We start from the raw sequence: 23490 nt of genomic DNA on the forward strand, positions 1-23490 counted from the left end.
ATAATTAACTTGCAAACATATTCTACTATTTTATCCCTTCATTAAACATATCTATTAAATTTAATTCTGGATGTTTCCATTCCCCTGTTCAGTCCTCAAACTAGCAGCAGTAGTTTGAAAGAATTCTATTATTACTTTTATCAGTCTCAACTGAAGGAGAACAAAGGACAAAGACGTGGATCTGGCAATAATGAAAATCCTCTTGCCCCACAGAAGAAACAGGATAGAACTCAGCAATCTCCTTTAATGAAGAAAAGGGGAAATTTAAAAAAAACTATTCTCAATTTAATTCATTCTCTATTGGTCTGGGCTATCGAGGGGGAAACTGATGTAGGTAAGCCTGCTGGCCAGATTTGATGGATTTTAGGTTTTGGTAATATTTTTACTGTTGTTTTTAACTTGCTTTTTTGCCTCTTTTGAGTTCTATATCCAGTATGCAGCCATATAAATTGAATAAATTAATAAAACCAGCCAGTATTTCCTTTACAAGTCCTGGCACTCATATGCTGGGAAGGTAAGGCAGGTGTTCTGTCCAATTTGCAACAGTTTTAGCTACATTTAAGTTTAAAACAAATAGCTTAGCCTTCCAATGTTATTAGTACAGTAGAAACACAAAGGTCTGCAGCTGTTTTCAAAGGCACCTAGAATCTTGGTAGATTCCTCAGTTCATTACTGCAAGATGCATAATTGCTCTTTTACACCTATACAAGAAACCACTCCTTTCTTTTGTCTTTGCTAGTTTTCAAAAAAAAGCATATCCTGGCAATAGCTGAAATAGCACATACAATCACAGTCAGTGGGATGCCAAAGGGTGAAAAGCAGATTTTTACTCAGATACACTTGTGTTCCAGACAGATGTAGAATCTTTAAAGGCCTCAAATATATTTTGAATAGAATAGAATAGAATAGAATAAACAGAGTTGGAAGGGACCTTGGAGGTCTTCTAGTCCAACCCCCTGCTTAGGCAGGAAACCCTACACCACTTCAGACAAATGGTTATCCAATATCTTCTTTAAAACTTCCAGTGTTGCAGCATTCACAACTTTTGGAGGCAAGTTGCTCCACTGATTAATTGTTCTAAATGTCAGGAAATTTCTCCTCAGTTCTAAGTTGCTTCTCTCCTTGATTAGTTTCCACTCATTGCTTCTTGTCCTACACTCAGGTGCTTTGGAGAATAGTTTGACTCCCTCTTTTTGTGGCAACCCCTGAGATATCAGAACACTGCTGTCATGTCACTCCTACTCCTTCTTTTCTTCAGACTAGACATACCCAGTTCCTACAACCGTTCTTCATATGTTTTAGTCTCCAATCCCCTAATCATCTTTGTTGCTCTTCTCTGCACTCTTTCTAGAGTCTCCTCATCTTTTCTACATCGTGGCGACCAAAACTGAATGCAGTATTCCAAGTGTGGCCTTACCAAGGCATTATAAAGTATATAAAGTGGTATTAACACTTCACGTAATCTTGATTCTATCCCTCTGTTTAGGCAGTCTAGAACTGTGTTGGCTTTTTCGGCAGCTGATGAACACTGCAGCAGCTGCCAGAACAGTTTCACATCTTGAAACTATTCTGTGTAACAGTTCAGAACTGTGATCCTCATATTACAAAGGAGGAACAGAAGGTGGCTTACTAAAGCTACCTTATCGCCCAGACAAGGTTTTCTGATTTATAGTTCAATCTCTTAATCACGTGCAACTATTGAACTAGAACCAGCTATTGCCACTGCAGGAATAAGCAGTTTCAAACTTCCTTTCCTCTTGCTAGGAACCAACTGCCTGAGTTTCGAGATTTATTTCTTTTCCATGACGATCTTCCGTTGACATTCCAAACAAGGGGTGTGTGTACTATTGACACAAAGGGAATAAATTATTAGTCTTATTGCACATAAAGGACAAAAGCGGAGCACCCAGATCAGAGTCTAAACGGCGCTACATATTACTCATGTTGATCCCTATGGATCCTTCCTAAAACTTACAAGGGAAACAGATTTAAGTTAACACCAATTATGCAGCAAGGATACTTCAAAAAAATAATAAAAAATAAACAGAAGTTGGAAAACTAGAATGTGGAAATATTTTCCTTCATTATGAGAAAAAAAAATCTTTTTTTTTTTAAGTTTCATTTTTACAGAAGCCAAAAGCCACCATGATCCATGGAGGACAAGGTTCGAAGCCAAACCATGTTAGATGAGCATGCAGGGTACCGATTCTTCAACTCACCTGCTGTAGGAGGAGGAGGAACAGGAGAGGAAGGTGATGTTAGAGGGGAACTTGTGCCAGACCCTGCTGGATAAGAATGTTCACAATTAGCATGAAGATCATTTCAACACTTTTTTTTTAAGTGAGAAAGAGACTTCCAAACTAAAGGGCACGTCCCAAAGTAGTAATATAAAAGGGGATTTGGGCCAAACTATAGATACATACATATAGTCATTTGCTGAATTTATATAGCACTGAAATCACAAACAGTTTCTCCCTTAATGCTCTTGTAAATTGGGTCAATCCAGGTCAGAGGCGATTGCTTTGCAGGTATGATAGAATCTGGAGCTGGCTTGCAAGAAGAATGGGGCTCTTTCTGAAAGAACTAAAAGACAAATCAGCCTTGAGTCATTGGTATGCAGAAACAGGCTCAGAAGGGATTCTCCCTAAAACCTTCATAGGATTTAGTTGATTGTTATGAATAGTGTACTTTAGTCAGGCAAGATTCTCTTCTATAGGCAAGCAGCAACGAAGAAATTATTCTGTGCAACTCATCTTGTCATTCTTGGTTCCTTGCGGGACATTAGTATTGCTGTTATATGTTCCCAGCATCAGGAACCTGTTGATGCACTGTGGACCAATTGTAATTTCTGAGTCACTTTTGAAGGAAGTCCCATGTATTGTCAACACTGCAATATTTTATCTGATTAGTACCGAGGGTACTACTGGTTCTCCTACACCATATAAGATCCCAAAGGGCGCATCAGCTGAAGCTGGGCAACGGCCCTTCTCGCCATGGCCTCTAATTGTTGTTTCAATAGGTACTGTGAATCCAGGAAGGTCCTAAACTGCTAATCTGCTCCTTCAAAGGTAGTGCCTGCTTGTCCAGAGAAAACTTCTTTACGAATAGCAACTCTACCTAGCTTTGGCTTGTTCTCTCCATCCAGATCTTTACAGCCTCCAACCACTGAAAAAGAACATCAATAGCATCTCCCTTCTAGCCTGAAGGGGGCGATGTATACCATCAGTATACTCAAGATAGCACTCCAATCAGTTGACTGGCCCCAATAATTTCATATAGATGTTAAAAGACGGGCGAAAGAAGATTGCATCCAGTGGTGGGATTCAGCCAGTTCGCACCACTTCGGAAGAACCGGTTGTTATCTCTCTGAGCAGTTTGGTGAACTGGATGTTGGAAGAAATCATTAGGGCAGAGAACCAGTTGTTAAATTATTTGAATCACACCAATGATTGCATCCCTTATGGTAAGGCCTACTGGGTTGACTTCTCAACCTTCACCAGTACAGATTAAAAACTACACACTGAAGAAGGAGCATAACCACGGCACAAAAGTGCCTCCGATCCAGGATTTTCAATTCCCAATCCTAGCAGGGGGGTTTAAGTCTGCTTAATAGCATTGTCTCTTAACAAGGGACATTGACAACCTGCAGGACCCAGGGTGTCACATCTCCATGCATTTCTTGAAGCAGCCACAATGGGAAGGGATCCAGAGCACAATTGTCAATAATTTAGCGTATGGTGATGTTCCATTAGCCAGGAGACTACAGGGTTAGTACAGAGTAGTTGTTTGGCTCCATAAGATTGCTAGTACGTTTGGTTCCTGCTCTCATGCTATCCAGGGCGCACCACAGGGGGTGAATTAGATCTGTACTAAGAATGGTTAACAGCATTCAGTAACGTCATCCAGGGCTTTTCCCTCAACCTATGCCACTTCATGTTCGGGCGTCACATTTGAGCAAGTCCAGCACTGGTTGGGTTTGGTCTCCTGCACAAAGCGTGTAGATAGTACCTTATCCATATGCTTACAATTCTTATCTTCACAGACCAAAAGGAATCCTCAATAATATAGCAAAATATAGTCACCACCTGCCCATCAGGAAGTAAGACTTCAGCTGTGACTGGAAATGTGATCACTAACACATGTTTATGGTAGCTGCTTTTCCTCTACCCTGGCTTACAGCAGCTTAGCTCTTGGCCTCAAAGAGATAAATTGCCCAAATCAGATGTTATAAACAGAGATTAACATTTGCATGTACACACAGCGGTATTCAAACCATTAAAAATGAAGGGCACAATCTAAATTGAATAATTTATCATGCATATACCAAACAGAGCATGTTCTTTTGTGAAGGTGGCATTGTAAGTAATCCCTGCTTTTTATTTTCATAATAGGAAAGACTAACCACCTTGAGTTCCTATAGATTGTAGCTACCATTACGAAGAAAGCTTTCCTAGTCCACAACCGGAACAACAGCAAAACCCCTGAGAGTGTCCCTACGACAAAAATAGATCACTTCGGTGCCACGCATCACAGGAAAAACCACACTTGGTTACCTGAATTGTTTGAGTTGCTGTATTTCATCGACTGGTCTTCTCCGCTCTCAAAGGCTGAGCGTTTAGATTTCTTCAAACAGCAGAAAGAAAAGACTAATTAGTTTCCGTTTGCTTGATAAATTGCTGTTTATACACCATGTTGCTATCAGACAAGGTTTTATTACACAACTCCCTTTTCTGACAAGAACTTTCCTAAGAATGATAATTAAGCTGTCTCTCATTTGTGGCCCTTCCTTGCTTTCTATCCATTTTTTCTGACTTCTTAGTTACCAGAAAGAAAAGTATGATGGGGAGTAAAGTCTTTTGATTGGTAGCGCTAGCAATGAGAACCGTCCTTGATTTCAAACTGTCATTCATTCCAGTCCATTCCATTCCAAGTAACGTTAACCCCGTTAGCATTTACTGTACTATTAAGTATGGTTTGCAGACTATGAAAAGATAACGAACACCAAAGTTTAACTGCATTTGCCGTATCATTACATTTGATAACACATATTGTTTCCTTATGCAGATAATGTGGAAAAGGGACAGGTGTCACTTTATATGAGCAGAAAATTTCCTGCAACTGCGGATTTTTTCATTGAAAACTCTTTCTAGGAGTACCAATCTGGCTCAGAATAATGTGATATTCCACATGAATAACAGATGAGACTAATGCACAGAGAGAGCTGCACAGGATATAATGCCTATCTATTGATGAGAATCTCTACACACACAAAAAATGAAACTATAACTTTATCTCAAGAAAGGCATGCGGGTGACATAGGATTACTGCATGCCAACAAAGAATGGCAATATCCAAATATCTAAATCCCAGGTTATCACAAAAAACGATATGGTTTTTCTCACTAGATTTTGCAAGAAAAGAAAATCACTTTCCAGATTTTCTACAGTCCTTCAAATTCTTCAAGGGAAGAGTTGACAGAGCAGTTCGTGGATGTTTAAATATTTGATAAAAACACTGGTTGGAAATATGCTGCATTTATTTTAAATTGGGCTGAGGCTTACTTTCCGTGCCAAGATTTTCCTCCTTTTTTTCTCTTCTTCTGACCCATGATGCGACTGAGCTCTTGTCAATCTTCTGTGCTGATGAATCTTTCAGTGGAAAAAGAAAAGTATGGACTTAGAACAAAGCATGCTACACTACCGTGTTTCCCTGAAAGTAAGACAGGGTCTTATTTTCTTTTGAACCCCAAAATAAGCACCTGGCCTTATTTTCGGGGAGGTCTTATTATTTTTGAGGTGCAAGAGGCAGCGAGAGTGGTGACCTCATGGCTGCTGCTGTGTTGCAATATTTTCAGGGGAGGGCATATTTTAGCGCATGCGCTCAAAAGCCTGATTGGGCTTATTATTCGGGGAGGTCTTATTTTCAGGGAAACAGGGTATAAAAGCAAAAATCACTAATGTCTCCTTAAATCTCCTTTGGTACATTTATTTATTGGTTTGTTTGTTTGTTTATTACATTTCTATACTGCCCATCTTGTCAGAGACTTTTCTTTCTAAAATGACTTTTGTTTCTTTTTATCAAATGGCCAAGTCCTCAAGAACCGGCCTCTCCATGAAAACACAGGCAATCATGTATGCATAGTGGTGTAGGGTTTCCTGCCTAAGCAGGGGGTTGGATTAGAAGACCTCCAAGTCCCTTCCAACTCTTTTATTCTAAGATTCATATTATTTGCTGTGCTTCTTATTACAGCATATTACAAATTTTAAGTATGGGAGCACAGAATAAAATTTGTAAGTTACCAGTTTCTGTTCTTCTACTAGCCTCTTCTCTATACATTCTTTGGCAATCCTTAAAGCTTCTTTTAACTTGGCTGGAATCTGATAGAGAAAAGTTTTCAAAAATTACAACCATAGAAACTGACACCCTTATGGATATTCATGTTAATTAATAATCAAATTAAGCACTGTGGCAAAAAAAAAGGCTTAACTTTGCATAAGAGGCAAATTTATTCTGATTAATGTAATGCCAAGCAGGATTTTCTCTCCATGAAGAAGGGTGAAGCAAGATCAGAAGCAAAAGAACTAAATATTGCAATGGTGAAAATATTTACTGAAGTAAGCAGAAGAATCAGTTAAGTTTATTGATGAGTTCAAAAATAGTAAATTTTACGGTGTCTAAAGTTGGCTTTTATTGCATTCTATTCCTCCTCTGTCTTACTGAACCATGTTATATGAAGGTCTCAATTCACTGAAGTCACAGTGAGTATCAGAGTTCAATATTTATGGACAATCTTGTGATGTTCATGCCTTGTAGAATGCTATATTGCAACTTGGAATGTAAGCAAAGGGAATTGTAAAGAGCATGAATTATCACATGAAAGAGTAAAAAAAAAGATATTTTGGGTCTCTGTGATGCTAAAAGAGGGGGGGAAATGGAACAGGTCTGAATTCAACCTTGTGTTGTACAGTTGATGAATTCATGCAAGAAAGTATAGGTGTAGTTTTAATTAAAAATGAATACACTAATATGTATATTAGAACATAGGAACTACCAAGATTGTTATAGATGTGGTAGGTAATCAGAGAGGTGATATAGACATGTCATACTCTAATGAAGGATATAATAGAAGAACCAGACATGAGTTTTAGGGGGGGGGAAGTACATCATTGTGAACAAATGTGATCCATGGAAAAAGCTTTTCATTCACTCTGACATAAATGAACTAATGTATGAAAATTATTTATATCCTGCCTTCATTATTTTCACAAATAACTCAAGGCAGCGAACATATCCAAGATGCTTTCCTCCTCCTATTTTCCCCACAACAAGAACCCTGTGAGGTGAGATGGGCTGAGAGGGAGTGGGTGGCTCAAAGTCACAAAGAGCTGGCTTTCATGGCTAAGGCAGGACTTGAACTCACAGTCTCCTGCTTCCTAGCCTCGTGTCTTAATCATTAGACCAAACTGGGTCTCTGAGACAGTTCCTATGGAATGAGTGAAAAAGTACCGGTAATTACTACAGGCTGTGTAGAAACCCGAAAATGAAAGAGAGGAATGATTTAGATTAAAATCTATTTGTTTTGAATACACGGCAGACTTAGTAGAAGGCACAAGTGTAATCAGAGGTTTTGTAGGACATACTATTTCTTGATTGTGTTAACAGCAGGCTTTAGGAAAAACATGGGGGAAAAGAAAACAGTGAAAAAAAGTGAAACTGCAGGAAATGAAAGTACAAGTCTTGTACAAAAAAGTAATAGGAGATACATTTCTCCCCCAACAGAATGAATGGAAAGAGGGCATGGAAACTTCACGGGACAAAAATGAAAAAGAAATGTTTAGAGAATTTGATAGAAGGTGTGAAGTTATAATACTAGGAATTATACAAAAGGATGTGGAATGGAATGGTTAAGTGGGAGAAATTGGTAAGAAAAATCCCCACAAGCAAAAAATAAAGAGAAAAGAAAATTATATAAAGTGTACAAAGAGAAAAATATACTTTCAAAGAGAGAAAAGGACAGTTAAAATTAAAACAGAAAAGGCAGACTGATTTTTATGGAAGTAAACGAATGTTGGAGAAATGAAAGAAAAATATATAGCCAGTAAGGTAAGTTTAAATCAGTTTAACATAATAGAATTGCTACAATCCTGAGAAGAACAAAGTCCGAAGTGGCAGATGCAGAATCCTGATGTGGAAGTTACCTAGAATGACATAACGATCTAGAACAATTGGTGGAAAGATAGCAATGAGCTAACACTTGTATGTTATGTGAAGCACTGCTAGATAAAACATACTCCCAAACCAAATAATATCATTCAACTGTACCTTAAACTGTGTTTTTTCTGAATTTGTTAGAAGAACATCACTGAATAACCTAATGGAAATAAAAAAAACACCAGTTACCTGGAAGAAATCATAACCATCCTACAATTTGCACTTGGAATTAACTTGTTCCTTTTGCACAAACGTACAGGAAATGTAGGTAAATGATTTTGTTTAACCATTTGGGCACAGCGGCTTCAATCAAAGTCTATACAGGTAGTCCTCAACTTATAACCATTCTTTTAGTCACTGTTTGAAGTCACCACAGCACTGAAAAAAGTGATTTATGACTGATTTTCACATTTACAACTGTTACAGCCCCCTGGGGTTACGTGATCAAAATTTAAGGACTTGGAAACTGGCATCATATAATCATCATTTGTAACCTTCCCAACCAGCTTCTGGCAAGCAAAGTCAATGGGGAAAGCAAGATTCACTTAAGTACCAAATGATCCACAACTGTAATGATTAGCTTAACATCTGTGGCAAAAAAAGTGGTAAAATGGGGCAAAATTCACCTAATAACTGGCTTGATTTAGCAACAGAAATTTTGGGCCCAATTGCGGTCCTAAGTTGAAGACTTCTTCTATTCTGTTTACCGTATTTTTCAGAGTATAAGACGGATCTTTTTCCCTCAAAAAAGAAGCTGAAAATCTGGGTGCGTCTTATACACTGAATACAGCATTTTTTGCCCGAAACCCCACCCCAACCTCACTAAAATGGCCGCTTAGGGCCTGTAGAAGGCTTTCAGAGAGTTCCCAGGGGCTGGGGAGGGCAAAAATGAGTGACAAATGGGCCGTTTTTTTTTCTCAATTTTGCCCCCCCCCCCGCCCCCAGGTGTAATCTATAAGCCTCCTAAAGGCTATCCATGCAATTTCTTTGACAAAAAACGGGCTGGTTTTTGCTTGTTTTGGGGGGGCACCCCCCAGGAGCACTGGGCAAGCCCCCTAAAGGCTATTCATGCCTTTAGGTTTGCAGAATGCAAAAACTTTTTTTTAATTTGCCTCTTCAAAACCTTGGTTCGTCTTATATTCCGGTGCGTCTTATACTCCAAAAATATGGTAGGTGTCTGATTCATTTTTCTTCAAATCGTTTCTCAATATCTCTGTACTCTATTTCATTGCTACAGACTTACGGCATTTGTAGCAGCCTGGAGACAGTTGGCATACCATTCTTCATGGCCTCAGGAGAAATAACAGATTCTAAAACAGTCACTAGAAAGAGAAGAGATGTGGAAAACAGAGATTCTAATATAAACTTGGACATAATGCACCATTCACATATAGACTTTACATAGTATCTTTTTAAACTCAGATAATGAGCTTGGCACATAGTCTTTATTGACTTTTAAATTAACAAAAGATAAAATTAATTGTACAGACTACAATCACATAGAGGGAGGGAACTAGGGGCAACAGATTAAGATTTCCCTCCATGCATCTCTCCACACATCTACCACCAGCCCAAAGATCTACCCTTTCATTGCAGAAAAATGGAGCACAGAATCCAAGAGGACTTCTCAGAGCTTGAACTGACTAAATGAACTAATTTCTTCCTGCAAAGGCTCACATCCATTTGCTCCTCTTTTATGTCTTATGGGAGGGGCCAATCATCTCCAAGCCTTACTCCTGAGTCGCCCTTTTTGTCTTAACTGTTCTTGCCTTCTGGCAGCTCTACGCATGGACACACTGGGAACAGGCTCACGCTGTTCTTCTGCCTCACTGATGTCAGGCTCCGGAGGCAGCACGTAATTACCAGATGGCCCTGGCCCCCTTTCTGCCTCCGACGCAGATCCCTCATCTGAGCCTTCCCCAGACTCCAAAACTGGCCCATGTTCCTCCACAACCTCCTCACTGTCCGACTCGGCTGCCAGCAGACCACAGCAATCCCCTTAGTTATTCTATCAGGAGATGATTCTATCCTCTCATGTGTCTTTGCCTTATATCTTAATCTTAACATATGGATTAAAATTACATGAATCACTCCATTTTCACTTTAAAATAAGACAGGCGTTGATCCAAGTTATTCACTGACCTACAGACATGGATGGTGGAGGAGGGAAGCTATCCACTGGAATAGAATCTGGAGGTCTCCCGTATGTCATTTCATATAGCAAATGTCCAAAGCAGTGTACATCTATAGCTTCTAACGTCTACAAGAATGAAAACAAAATAGACTTGGTAGAATAATTTTAAAATATCACATTGGATGAGTGATGCTGAGCATTTAGGACGCAATTATGCATGGGGGGAAAATTTTAAAAGTGTAAATGGCAACCATCAATACACATGGACTTATCAACAACAAACTCTTTCTAAAATGGAGATTGAAGATATTTGGGACACATCCCTTTTCTAGTCCTATCCTTGGAGAATGTTTGATGAAAACAGGAGGTGGCACTCTGGAAGACTACTCCATATTTTGGATTTTTTAAAATTTATTTAGATTTATTAAGGTTGCCTGTTCCAGCTGATTTTAGGTAGCTTACAAAATCCACTTTCCTACCAAAACTGCAAATCCTACGAAAATGTTCCTATTCCTGTAGGCATTTTATATTTATGGTCTACTGTATCCTTTTAATGTGTTTAAATTATTCAATTTATGTTATTATTATTATAATAATTTTATCTCTTAAAATATATTGTTAGCTACTTGGAGCAGTGTTTCTGATGGATTACAATAATTATAAGTTGAACAAATAGATATTTGAAGTAGCGCAGGGGTCTCCAATCTTGGCAACTTTTAAGACTTATGGACTTCCAACTCTCGGAATTCCTCACCCAGCATGCTGACTGGGTAATTCTGGGAGTTACAGTCCACAAATCTTAAAGTTGCCAAGTTTGGAGACCCCTAGAGTACAGAACTACCGTATTTTTCGCCCTATAAGACGCTCCGGAATATAAGACGCACCCAATTTTAAAGGAGGAAAATCTAGAAAAAAAAGATTCTGAACCAAATACTATAGTAAAATATTTTATATCAACTGTATAAAGTTAACAGCAGTTTAAGAACAATTTTATGTCAACCATGTAACACAGGGGTGTCCAAACTTTTTTCAAAGAGGGCCAGATTGGATGAAGTGAACATGCTGGAGGGCCGAACATTTTTCCGAACATTCTTTGAACAATAACAATTAAATGCAAATGAATTATTTTATGCCAAGTTAATTGCAAATGGCATACTTTTCATTTCATAACATTAAGATCAACTGACAGCTGAGTTTTCACAATGTATCCATCTTTTCCCTGAAGACTCGTGTTTAGTACATTCAGATGCTTTCTTTCCTCTTTCCCTCTTACTTGTCTATCCTTCCTTCCACCCTCCCTTCCTCCTTCCCTTCCTTCCTGCCTCCCTTCCAGTTCCCTCCTTCCTCTTTCCTCCTGCCTGCCTGCCTTCTTTCCCTCCTGCTTATCTATGCTTCCTTCCTTCCTTACACCTCCCTCCCTTCTGCCTGCCTGCCTTCTTTCCTCTTTCCCTATTCTCCTATCCTTCCTTTCTCCCTCCCTCCTTCGATCTCAGGAGCGAAAGCCTTTGAATGAAGTTTGATTGTGTCCCACCTAGCGTTCTCTACCCCCACCCCCAAATCTCTCTGGATCCGGAGAGATTTGGGGGTGGGGTTGGAGAACGCTAGATGGGACACAATCAAACTTGATTCAAAGGCTTCGATTTGATTGTGTCCCATCTAGCGTTCTCCCCACCCCCACCCCCAAATCTCTCCGGATCCGGAGAGATTTGAGGGTGGGGTGGAGAACGCTAGATGGGACACAATCAAACTTGATTCAAAGGCTTCCATTTGATTGTGTCCCATCTAGCGTTCTCCCCCCACCACCCCCAAATCTCTCCGGATCCGGAGAGATTTGAGGGTGGGGTGGAGAACGCTAGATGGGACACAATCAAACTTGATTCAAAGGCTTCCATTTGATTGTGTCCCATCTAGCGTTCTCCCCCCACCACCACCCCCAAATCTCTCCGGATCCGGAGAGATTTGAGGGTGGGGGTGGAGAACGCTAGATGGGACACAATCAAACTTGATTCAAAGGCTTCCATTTGATTGTGTCCCATCTAGCGTTCTCCCCACCACCACCACCCCCAAATCTCTCCGGATCCGGAGAGATTTGAGGGTGGGGGTGGAGAACGCTAGATGGGACACAATCAAACTTGATTCAAAGGCTTCGATTTGATTGTGTCCCATCTAGCGTTCTCCCCCCCCCACCCCCAAATCTCTCCGGATCCGGAGAGATTTGAGGGTGGGGGTGGAGAACGCTAGATGGGACACAATCAATGTTAGATATTAACATATATCGGGATAGGTCTTCCCTCTGGTCCGCTCCTACAGCGGGAAACAGGTATTCCTCTGATTGGTCGAGGGGCGTGCCCACTCCCTATAAAAGGGGAACCCTCCGACCTCAGAGTAAGCTGGATCACTATTACTACTAATAAAGAGCTGTTAAGTCACTTCGTGTCCGCAGTCTGTCTCTCGTTGCCCAGATCTAACATTGGCGACGAAGGTGGGATTGAGAGACAGATAGGACGAAGAACGCTACCTCCAGAATCTCCGGATTTGATCCAGCCCAGGAATTCGGCAGAAATTCCGACAGCCATCTCAGATCACCGCAGCGCGGCAAATTCAAACAGAGAAGATGGCGATGCATGCTCCCCCCGCTCCTTTCGACCCAGAAAACGACGAATGGGAAGCCTTCATGATTCATTTCGAGTGTTTCCTCGAAGCGAACGAATACACGGGGATCACCGATGCGAGGAAGAAAAACATCTTCCTCGGCTACTGCGGAAAAGAAGTCTTCAATACGGCCAGAGACCTCACCGCGCCTACTCCAATACAAGCAGTATCGTGGACAACGTTGCAACAGACTCTGCAAACCCATTACGCGCCAAAACCTTCCCGCCATGTCTGCCGCAAGGAATTCAACATGAGGACTCAGAAGGCGGGAGAATCCGTTAATCAATATGTTGCAGCCCTACGAAAAGCAGCAGCTCACTGCGAATACAGGGATCTGGAAGAACACATCTTAGAGCGGCTCATCTGTGGGATAAGAGACATTTCGTTGCAAAAGAAGCTGTTGGCAAACCCGAGTTTAACCCTACAGACAGCGTTAAACGAAGCAAGAGCGTCAGAATCAGCGGAGAAATCATCGGTGACCATACAACGAGGGGCCAGCGTAAACCAGCCAGCACCGAGGCAAACCAGAGTTCACTACGAGGACACAAGCCCCGACTACGAGAATCCCGAGTTCGAGGACAGTCACCTAATGCAGAGCAGTCACGTGAGGCCTGGGGGGAGACCCGGATCCCGTTTGCCGCCCTGCGCAAGCTGCGGAGGGAATCACCCCAGGTCTACTTGTAGGTTCAGGAACGTTGTTTGTTCGCATTGCAACAAACTTGGGCACATCGCACGAGTGTGCCGGAGCGGAGTCCCTGCCTCACGGCAGCCACCCATGTACCGCCAACAGAAGCCCAACCCAGGGGCTTGGCGAAATCAAAAAGGGCGCCCAGAGAGAAATCCACAAGTGTTTACCCAGAGAGAAAATTTCCAAAGAGCTGAACGAGCGTATTCCCAGAGAGACTACTCACAAGGAAGTGAGCGAGCGTATCCCCAGAGAGAATACACACAGAGAGCTGAAAGAGCGTTCTATCAAGACGCTCAACAAGAGTATTTTCAGGATGTTGACGATGAGATAGAGTTGACCCAGAGAGAGGAGTTGCGAACGTATCTCACCACGATACATCAGGTCCGCCCTAAGCGGCCCAAAAGGCTGAAAGTCACAGTCCTCTTGGAGGGCTCACCCTGCAAGCTAGAGGTTGACACAGGATCAACCCTGACGATCATTTCATGGGCATCCATGAAACAGGCTATCCCTAGCCTCAGAAAGAGCCAACTGCGTGCTCCAGACGTCCTGCTACGAGACTACCAGGGGAACCAAGTCCCCATCGTGGGCCAAGGCACATTCCGCATCCGTTTCAAGGACATCGAAGCCCAGCTGCCCGTGACCATCGCCAGCGCGCCATTGCAGAACCTTCTGGGGCTTGATTGGTTTGAAGCCCTGGGATTAGAAGTCACCGGAATCAACGCCGTGAGAAACAGCAGCGCTGAAAAGATTTTTAAGGAGTTCGAGGATGTGTTCAGCCCCGGTCTTGGTAAGTATGTGGGCAAACCAATATCATTTAATTTAGACCCAAATGTGGCGCCAATCCGACTTAAACCGAGACGAGTGCCTTTTGCACTCCGCCCAAAAATAGATAAGGAGATAGATAAGTTAGTGGAACAAGGGATCCTTGAGCCGGTAGATCACGCGCGCTGGGAAACACCTATCGTGACCCCAGTCAAACCAGACGGATCAGTCCGCGTCTGCGCGGACTATAAGTGCACAATTAATGTCGCGCTACAACAGAGCGCATATCCTGTGCCTGTAGTACAGCACTTATTGCACTCGTTGGGGCCAGGAAAGATATTTGCAAAGTTAGACATGGCACAAGCTTACCAGCAACTGCCAGTGGATAGCGCCACAGCGGAGGCCCAAACTATAGTGACGCATAGAGGAGCATTCAAATGCAACCGGCTACAATTTGGCGTAAGCATTGCCCCAGGATTGTTCCAGAGCGTCATGGAACGGCTTTTGCAAGGGATACCAGGAGTCGTCCCCTATTTTGACGACATCTTGGTGTCCGCTGCAAATGAGGAGCAATTAAACAAAAGAGTCAGATCTGTTTTGGCCAGAATCAGAGAAAAGGGTCTCCGCCTTAAAAAAGAAAAATGCCAAATTAACGTGCCTAGTGTAGAATTCCTGGGTTATAGAATCGATGGTCAGGGAATACACCCCACTTCAAAGAAAATTAAGGCGATCCAGGACGCCCCCACACCACGGAATCAGACCGAGTTGCAGGCCTTCCTCGGATTACTTAACTTCTACAGCGTTTTTCTGAGACAGAAGGCGACCGTTGCTGAGCCTCTACACCGTCTACTCCAGAGGAACGCACCATGGAAATGGGGACGAGCCGAAGCTGCAGCTTTCGCCGGGGTAAAGCGCCTGCTCACCGCTGACTCACTACTTGTTCAATACAGTCAGACTCTACCGCTAGTATTGACCTGCGACGCATCGCCTTTTGGAGTTGGAGCAGTCCTCAGCCACAGGATGCCCGACGGAAAAGAAGCACCCATTGCTTTCTACTCCAGAACTCTTTCATCGGCCGAAAGGAACTACAGCCAAATGGACAGAGAAGCGCTGGCTGCCGTAGCGGGTGTAAAACGTTTCCATGAATACCTCTACGGCCGCGATTTTGAACTGATCACAGATCACAAACCGCTGTTGGGACTTTTGGCGGGAAACCGCCCCACTCCGGTCTCCCTTTCTCCACGCATGACCAGGTGGACTGTTTTCCTGGCTGCGTACTCCTACAAGTTAATTCATCGACCGGGCTCCACTCTAGGACATGCAGACGCGCTCAGCCGTTGCCCATTACCAGACATTTTGCCAGACCCCACTCCAGAAGTACCGGTATTGCTCATTGACTGTTTGGATTCGGGACCGGTTTCTTCCTACGATGTTGCAAGGTTCTCCTCTAAAGACAGTTTAATAAAGCAAGTGCAAACTTGGGTATGGAGGGGGTGGCCGAAGGGAAATGTGGACCCGGAATTCAAAATGTTTTGGTCGAAACGGGACGAACTCTCAGTATTACAGGGATGTTTGTTGTGGGGGGATCGAGTTGTTATTCCTTATGCTCTACGAAAAAAGGTATTAGATGCTTTGCATATGGGTCACCCGGGGATCGTGAGAATGAAAGCGTTAGCGAGAAGTTACGTGTGGTGGCCAAACATGGACAAAGAAATAGAGGAGTGGGTGGCCACTTGCGACCCATGTCAGGAGTCGAGACCAGCACCCCCGGAAGCGCCCGCCACAGAATGGGAGAAACCCAAGGCACCCTGGTCACGTATTCACATTGATTTTGCAGGGCCATTCCAGGGTCAAACCTTCCTCATAGTTGTAGATGCTTATTCTAAATGGCTAGATGTAGTCTTAATGACGTCAACCACGGCAGAGGCAGTCATAAAGGTTCTTCGGCGGCTCTTCGCCACCCACGGTCTACCAGATCTTTTAGTATCCGATAACGGGCCCCAATTCACGGCCATGCAGTTTGAAACATTTTTAGCGGGTTTGGGAATCAGGCATGCCCTCATCGCGCCATTCCATCCAGCATCCAACGGTCAGGCAGAGAGAATGGTGCGATTCGCGAAAGAGGCCCTCGCTAGGATGGGTCCAGGTGATTGGCAAACACGCATTGACCATTACCTCCTCATTCAACACATTACCCCGAGCGCAACGACGGGTAGGAGCCCCGCTGAACTACTCATGGGTCGCCGCCTACGGTCTCACCTGGACCGGCTCCACCCGAATTACTCTGCCACGGCTCCCCCAGACTCTACAAGTAAGGTCCGGTCTTTCAGAGTAGGGGACTCAGTATATGCTCACAACTACACAGGGGGGACATTGTGGATGCCAGCAAGGGTCATTGGCATCACGGGTCCTCGATCGTATTTGCTGGAGCTAGAAGATGGGCGAAATTGGAAAAGGCACATCGATCAACTTCGAGGTCGCCTTACACACTCCAACATCAGGGATGAAGGCAAAAGTTTCCTGTCTACAGAGAGCCAACCGCAGGAAAACTCCATCGCAGGGAACAACGACACCGGCGAGCTAAGCGTAGAACAGGACAACACGCACGCAGCTGAAGAACCCCCAGTCAACGCAGCCGAACTAGCTCCTGAATGCCCAAGCAACGAAAGCGAAAGACCTCCAGAACGGAAAAAAGGAAATGCACCCGATCCTGCAAATACTTCGAACCAACATGCACCCGAGCCTGCAAACACTTCAACCCAACCTGAACTACGACGTTCCGCCCGAGCAAGACAAACACCCACCTACCTAAAGGACTATGTCACCTACCGTAACGTCCCATCTAGGAGGGGAGGGGTGTTAGATATTAACATATATCGGGATAGGTCTTCCCTCTGGTCCGCTCCTACAGCGGGAAACAGGTATTCCTCTGATTGGTCGAGGGGCGTGCCCACTCCCTATAAAAGGGGAACCCTCCGACCTCAGAGTAAGCTGGATCACTATTACTACTAATAAAGAGCTGTTAAGTCACTTCGTGTCCGCAGTCTGTCTCTCGTTGCCCAGATCTAACAATCAAACTTGATTCAAAGGCTTCGATTTGATTGTGTCCCATCTAGCGTTCTCCCCCACCCCACCCCCAAATCTCTCCGGATCCGGAGAGATTTGAGGGTGGGGGTGGAGAACGCTAGATGGGACACAATCAAACTTGATTCAAAGGCTTCGATTTGATTGTGTCCCATCTAGCGTTCTCCCCCACCCCACCCCCAAATCTCTCCGGATCCGGAGAGATTTGAGGGTGGGGGTGGAGAACGCTAGATGGGACACAATCAAACTTGATTCAAAGGCTTCGATTTGATTGTGTCCCATCTAGCGTTCTCCCCACCCCACCCCCAAATCTCTCCGGATCCGGAGAGATTTGAGGGTGGGGGTGGAGAACGCTAGATGGGACACAATCAAACTTGATTCAAAGGCTTCGATTTGATTGTGTCCCATCTAGCGTTCTCCCCCACCCCACCCCCAAATCTCTCCGGATCCGGAGAGATTTGAGGGTGGGGGTGGAGAACGCTAGATGGGACACAATCAAACTTGATTCAAAGGCTTCGATTTGATTGTGTCCCATCTAGCGTTCTCCCCACCCCACCCCCAAATCTCTCCGGATCCGGAGAGATTTGAGGGTGGGGGTGGAGAACGCTAGATGGGACACAATCAAACTTGATTCAAAGGCTTCGATTTGATTGTGTCCCATCTAGCGTTCTCCACCCCACCCCCAAATCTCTCCGGATCCGGAGAGATTTGAGGGTGGGGGTGGAGAACGCTAGATGGGACACAATCAAACTTGATTCAAAGGCTTTGGCTCCTGAAATGGTGCGCTGCCATCCAAAATGCTATTACTACGATCTCTGCTGCCTGGATCTGCCCGAGAAGCGGCAGGTAAAGAGGGCGCTGCAGTGATCGTGGTACCAGCATTTTGGATGGCAGCGCACCGATCTCAGGAGCCAAAGCCTTGAGGCACCTTTCATTTGCAGGAGGAGGGCAGCTTAAAGCAGCGCCCCAGCAATGTGAGGAGCCGCTGCCACCGCCACCACCGCCTAAGCCCTCTCGGGAGCCCAGCCGAGCGGGTGCTCTGAAAGCGAAACCTCTCTCCTTTCCAGCCATCACGATCTCTGCAGCCCCCTCTTTGCCTGCCCCATTTTCAGATGACCCAGTGGCTACATTCGGCTTACAAGACGCACTCAGATTTTTACCCTCTTTTTTGGAGTAAAAAAGTGCGTCTTATAAGGCGAAAAATACGGTATATACTATAATATAAGATGATTCATATACGTTTAGGAGATTCTGCTGGCTCTTAAGAAACTATAACAAAAGAACTCAAACATTTTTACACAGTTTGTTCAACAAGGCTTTTAATTATAAATATGAAGTCCAAGTCAAGAGCTCCTCTGTCTCTCTGTGTAAGCTCTCACACACAAATAGGTGATTTTAGGATTAGCATTAAAACAGAGCTAGAAAGCCTTTCCTAGTTACTTTCAAAAAATCCCTTCGCAAACTATGATTATTTTTAATCGCATAATACTACGGTGTACAATTTTGAAACACAAAACTTACACCCATCCAAGTTGTGTCTTGCAAATCATATCCACAAACTGACTACGCCAAGATATACATTAAAATTTATCTTTCCAAATTACATGGCTTTTGGACTATAGGTTGTGCATCTCTTTTAATAAGTGAGCTCTCCATAACTACATATTGAGAAGACAAGTGGTTTTTGCGCAGCAAATGAATTGCAACTGTATGTTTCTTGTGTACAAGAAGATTAATCTGGAAAATAAATAGGACCGTAAAACTGCATTTCAGTTAGAAGATAATAATGGTCATTCTGCTGCTTCTAGTTGCCTTTCCTTCCTAAATTGAAAAATGAACTCTTCATTTTGAACCCAAAAGGCCAGAAATGTATGATATACTTTGTACTTCATGTTTTATAGAGAGTTGTTAAGCTCTCAATATATCCACTCAACCCATTAGTCATAGGAACCAGAGGACATGGTTAAACTATCTTAGAAAAGCATAATGTATGCACCAATCCACATTTCTCTATGCTTCTTGAATTAAATGACTTTTCTCACAACACTAGAAGACTTTTTGCTTTGTTTTAAATAGATTATTGGCATGTATCACATTCAAAATTAATTCCCATCTGCAATAATAATTGCTTCCACTTACATTAATTTTACGGAATTGTGTGAAGTAGGATCGATAGAAGGACGGGAGCCCCAGTAGAGAATTCTCCAAATCCAGTAACCTACACGTGTCCCCTTCCAGCACAACATTGGAAGCATGAAGGTGGCCATATGGGAATCCTTTCTCATGCAAGAACTTTAAGACCTAGAGCACAAAACACAGACAAAAAATTCAGTCTGACAATCAGAAAATGAACTTCCATCTACAGCGTTTTTCCATAGAGACATCCCAGCTTCAAAGGCTAAAAACGCCCATTGGGGAAAACAGATGGCATTCATTTAATGAGCAAGGATTCGCTTAATGACTGCTGTAAAAAGATTGCAAAATCAGTCACAGCCTCATGGTAGTCCACTTAACAACCACTACGACTTACAATTAATTCTGGGTTCAGTTATGGTTATAAGTCAAGGATTACCTGTATCAAAGTTTCATCTCATGTTATCCATAGCAGGATATATTCTCTCCTTCTAAAGCAGTGTTTCTCAACCTTGGAGACTTTAAGTCCTGTGGAGTTCAACTCCCAGAATCCCCCAGTCAGCACAGCTGGCTGGGGAATTCTGGGAGTTGAAGTCCACAAGACTTAAAAGTCACCAAGGTTGAGAAACACTGTTCTAAAGCAAGGTTGACGGCATCACATGACATATCGGAACTCCTTCTCCTTCATTAAACCGGGTGTGAGCCTGGCCAGAGCGTGATGCATCCGACCCATGGGATTGACAGCCCTACTCTAAAGCCAACACTGTGTTCCAAATGGCATATCTCCCTTCTAAATTCTTTGAATAGGTATTTATATACCGCATCTAAGATATATCAGATGATTTAGAAAAGGATCTAGTGCCATTTCTTCCAATACTTTTTTTTTATCCAAGTATAATAAGAAAGGACAACATTCTCTAAAAAGGTGTTTGGGAGGGAGGGAATTTTAGACCCAAAAGTTGTGGTTTTAACTTATACAATGCTACAATAAAGCAGTGAAATATGGTGTTTGGTACACTTGTTATAAGCCTCCGACAGATGTAATTTTTTTGATCTTTCAACTGATCATGTCTCGAAGCCACATCAAAATTCATGTAGAGGATTCAACCTTTCTTACCTCTAATATTTGTCGGCCAAATGTTTTAATTTGTTGAAGTTCAAGACCTTGAATTTTCTTCGGGTTGCAGTACTTCTTCAAAAACGGATCTTTTGGTTTTGCCTTTCAAAAGAAACCCCTACTATGGTTACAAGTGTCAAATATAATATATATGCATTTGTGTGTATGTGTGTATTTGTATCTATCATCTATCAATCAATCATCTATCTATCTATCTATCATCTATCTATCTATCATCTATCTATCTATCTATCTATCTATCTATCTATCTATCTATCTATCTATCTATCTCCTATTACTAATAGCAGATTAAAAGATTCAGGAATTGACACACCTCAACTATGATTTCTTTAACTATTTAAATACGACTAATCATTAAGTAATGTGAAATTCCCTGGGTATCCCAGAAACATAAGTTTATTTGTACATTAAACAAGACTTTTGAAACAAAAGAACACAGAAATTTACTTTGGTTTGAAACACCAGTGTAATAACAGAGGCAATATTAAGTGCAGAACTTCTCTCTTGGATAAAAGAGAAAATGCCCTGAAGATAGTACTTGCCAGCTCTATGTTATATAAGGTAAAATTTCCCCTCGCACATATGTGCTAGTTTTTCCCGACTCTAGGGGGCAGTGCTCATCTCCGTTTCAAAGCTGAAGAGCCAACGCTGTCCAAAGACATCTCAGTGGAAATGTGGTCAGCATGACTAAATGCCAAAGGCGCATGGAACACTGTTACCTTCCCACCAAAGTGGTCCCTATTTTTCTACTTGCATTTTTTTACGTGCTTTCAAACTGCTAGGTTCGCAGAAGCTGGGACAAGTAACAGGAGCTCACACCGTTACGTGGCACTAGGGATTCAAACCTCCGAACTTCCGACCTTTCTGATCGACAAGCCCAGCATCTTAGCCACTGGGCCACCGTGTCCCTCCTCTGTTATGTATATTTATTTATTCAATTTTTATAGCCACACCTCAGCCAAATAGGTGTATCTAAGGAATCAGGATTTACCAATTTTTTTGTATCCAATAATGATAACAGACTGACATAGTTGGAAGGGAGCTCGGAGGTCTTCTAATTCAACCCCCTGCTCAAGCAGGAAACTCTATACCATTTCAAATAAATTGTTATCTAATCTCTTCTTAAAAACCAAGGTTAAAGGATGCTGGGAGATGAAATTCCCCAGACTGCCTATTATAGAAAGAGGGGCTAAATGTATGAGTATTTACTGCCCACAAAACAGAAGAATTGTTATTAATTTATTAAATGTTTACATCTCCCAGCATCTCTGGGTGGTTTGCAGTTACAAACACAGAGAATGATAGAATACCACAAAACGAAAGATAACACCAAAACAACTGTATTAGTTAAGCTGTATCCTTAATCAATTAAATCCTAAATATATAGTACATGTTGCACATTTATGGAATTCATTGCCAAAGGCATGTTATTGACATTACCTTATAAATAAGGTCTTTTAGAGTTCCTTTTTCACTGAAGTATCTAATTACTAGTGCAGAAGATTCACTGGCTGTGGCAAAAATGACTTTGTAAATATAAGGATGCTGTCCAGAAAAGAAAATGAATTAACATTACCTTCATGGAATACATATTTACATAAAGCCTTTCCCAATCCCCATTCCGCAGCAATTTAAATGAGACTAAGTCACACATTGGAGTGCATAGGATCGCAATTCATGATACACTTTAAGTAGGCTTTGGTAAACTTTTGTCTAAGTTGGCTTGCAACATATAGAGACCATAGCTAGCCATATTATATGTGAGGGGTGTCAAACTGGATTCCTTCGAGGGTCGGATCAGCATTGTAGTTCTCCTCCGTGGGCTGGCTGGAGGGGGGGGAGGTACAGGAGACAGGTTGGACGCCTACTGCAGCACTTTGCCGGCCAAAATGGGGCATGGGAGGCGGGACGCAGGGCCCATTTTTGGCCAGGATGGCCTCCTGCAGCACTTTGCCGGCCAAAACAGGGGTACCCCACCCCACCCCACTTTGACTACCACAGACACTTTGCTATTTCCAGGACAGCCCTTCAGGCCACATTTAAAGACCTCATGGGCTGGATCCGGCCCGCGGGCCTTGAGTTTGACACGCCTGTTATAGATGTGAAGTAGTAATAGAACATTAGCCTCTGAGCTTAAGGCAGAAGAAACGTTCATTTTTAAAAAATAAAATAAAAATTTTCTAGTGGAAATTTGCAACTGGGAGAGATGGAGGAAAGGAGATAAGGACAAGAGACCATTACAAAGAATCAGTGTTTCCTCTTCATAAGTTAACTCAGATGGCAATCTATAGGCCAGTCTCTAAAATCAAGATGAATCATGGACAAATCTTCATTGGTGACCTCTAAGTGTACAAATACATATTTGGCTGTTTAAAGCTACTTCTCTACTTACCGAACAGGAAGAAAGAAACTTGACAGCACATTGAAGATCTCTGTCAGATAAATATTTATCTGGACCCAGGTCAGCCTAAAAATATAATATTTACTAAATGACATGGTGTGTAAAAGTATTGCTATATTTAAATTATTTAAACATTTATTTATTTATTTATTTATTTATTTATTTATTTATTTATTTACTGAGCGCTTATATACCGCCCCCTCTCCCGAAAGGGACTCGGGGCAGTGTACATCCATACAAGAAATACATCATATAAAAACTAAATAATTGAACAGTTAAAATTGTTA

The 23490-nt window shown here is 42.5% G+C and overlaps 1 protein-coding gene across 6 annotated transcripts in view; it reads right to left on the reverse strand.

Annotated features, from left to right (window-relative positions):
* The window catches only part of PXK (PX domain containing serine/threonine kinase like), a 57713-nt gene that overhangs the window by 8814 nt on the left and 25409 nt on the right, over positions 1-23490 (reverse strand). For 3 of the 6 annotated variants that reach the window (XM_081935130.1, XM_081935134.1, XM_081935133.1), the window contains exons 7-17: positions 23195-23269; positions 22243-22347; positions 20782-20883; positions 19671-19832; positions 10354-10471; positions 9455-9533; positions 8323-8371; positions 6300-6377; positions 5562-5648; positions 4554-4623; positions 2220-2282 (exon numbers count right to left, since the gene is read on the reverse strand). In XM_081935130.1, the coding sequence (XP_081791256.1) occupies positions 2220-2282; positions 4554-4623; positions 5562-5648; positions 6300-6377; positions 8323-8371; positions 9455-9533; positions 10354-10471; positions 19671-19832; positions 20782-20883; positions 22243-22347; positions 23195-23269 (988 nt within the window). Of the gene's footprint in view, positions 1-2219; positions 2286-4553; positions 4624-5561; positions 5649-6299; positions 6378-8322; positions 8372-9454; positions 9534-10353; positions 10472-19670; positions 19833-20781; positions 20884-22242; positions 22348-23194; positions 23270-23490 lie in introns of all 6 variants that reach the window. The other 3 variants (XM_081935135.1, XM_081935132.1, XM_081935131.1) reach the window with 1 other exon arrangement.

This window comes from Natrix helvetica, assembly GCF_964273705.1.
Source record: "Natrix helvetica genome assembly, chromosome: 1".
Classification (NCBI taxonomy): domain Eukaryota; kingdom Metazoa; phylum Chordata; class Lepidosauria; order Squamata; family Natricidae; genus Natrix; species Natrix helvetica.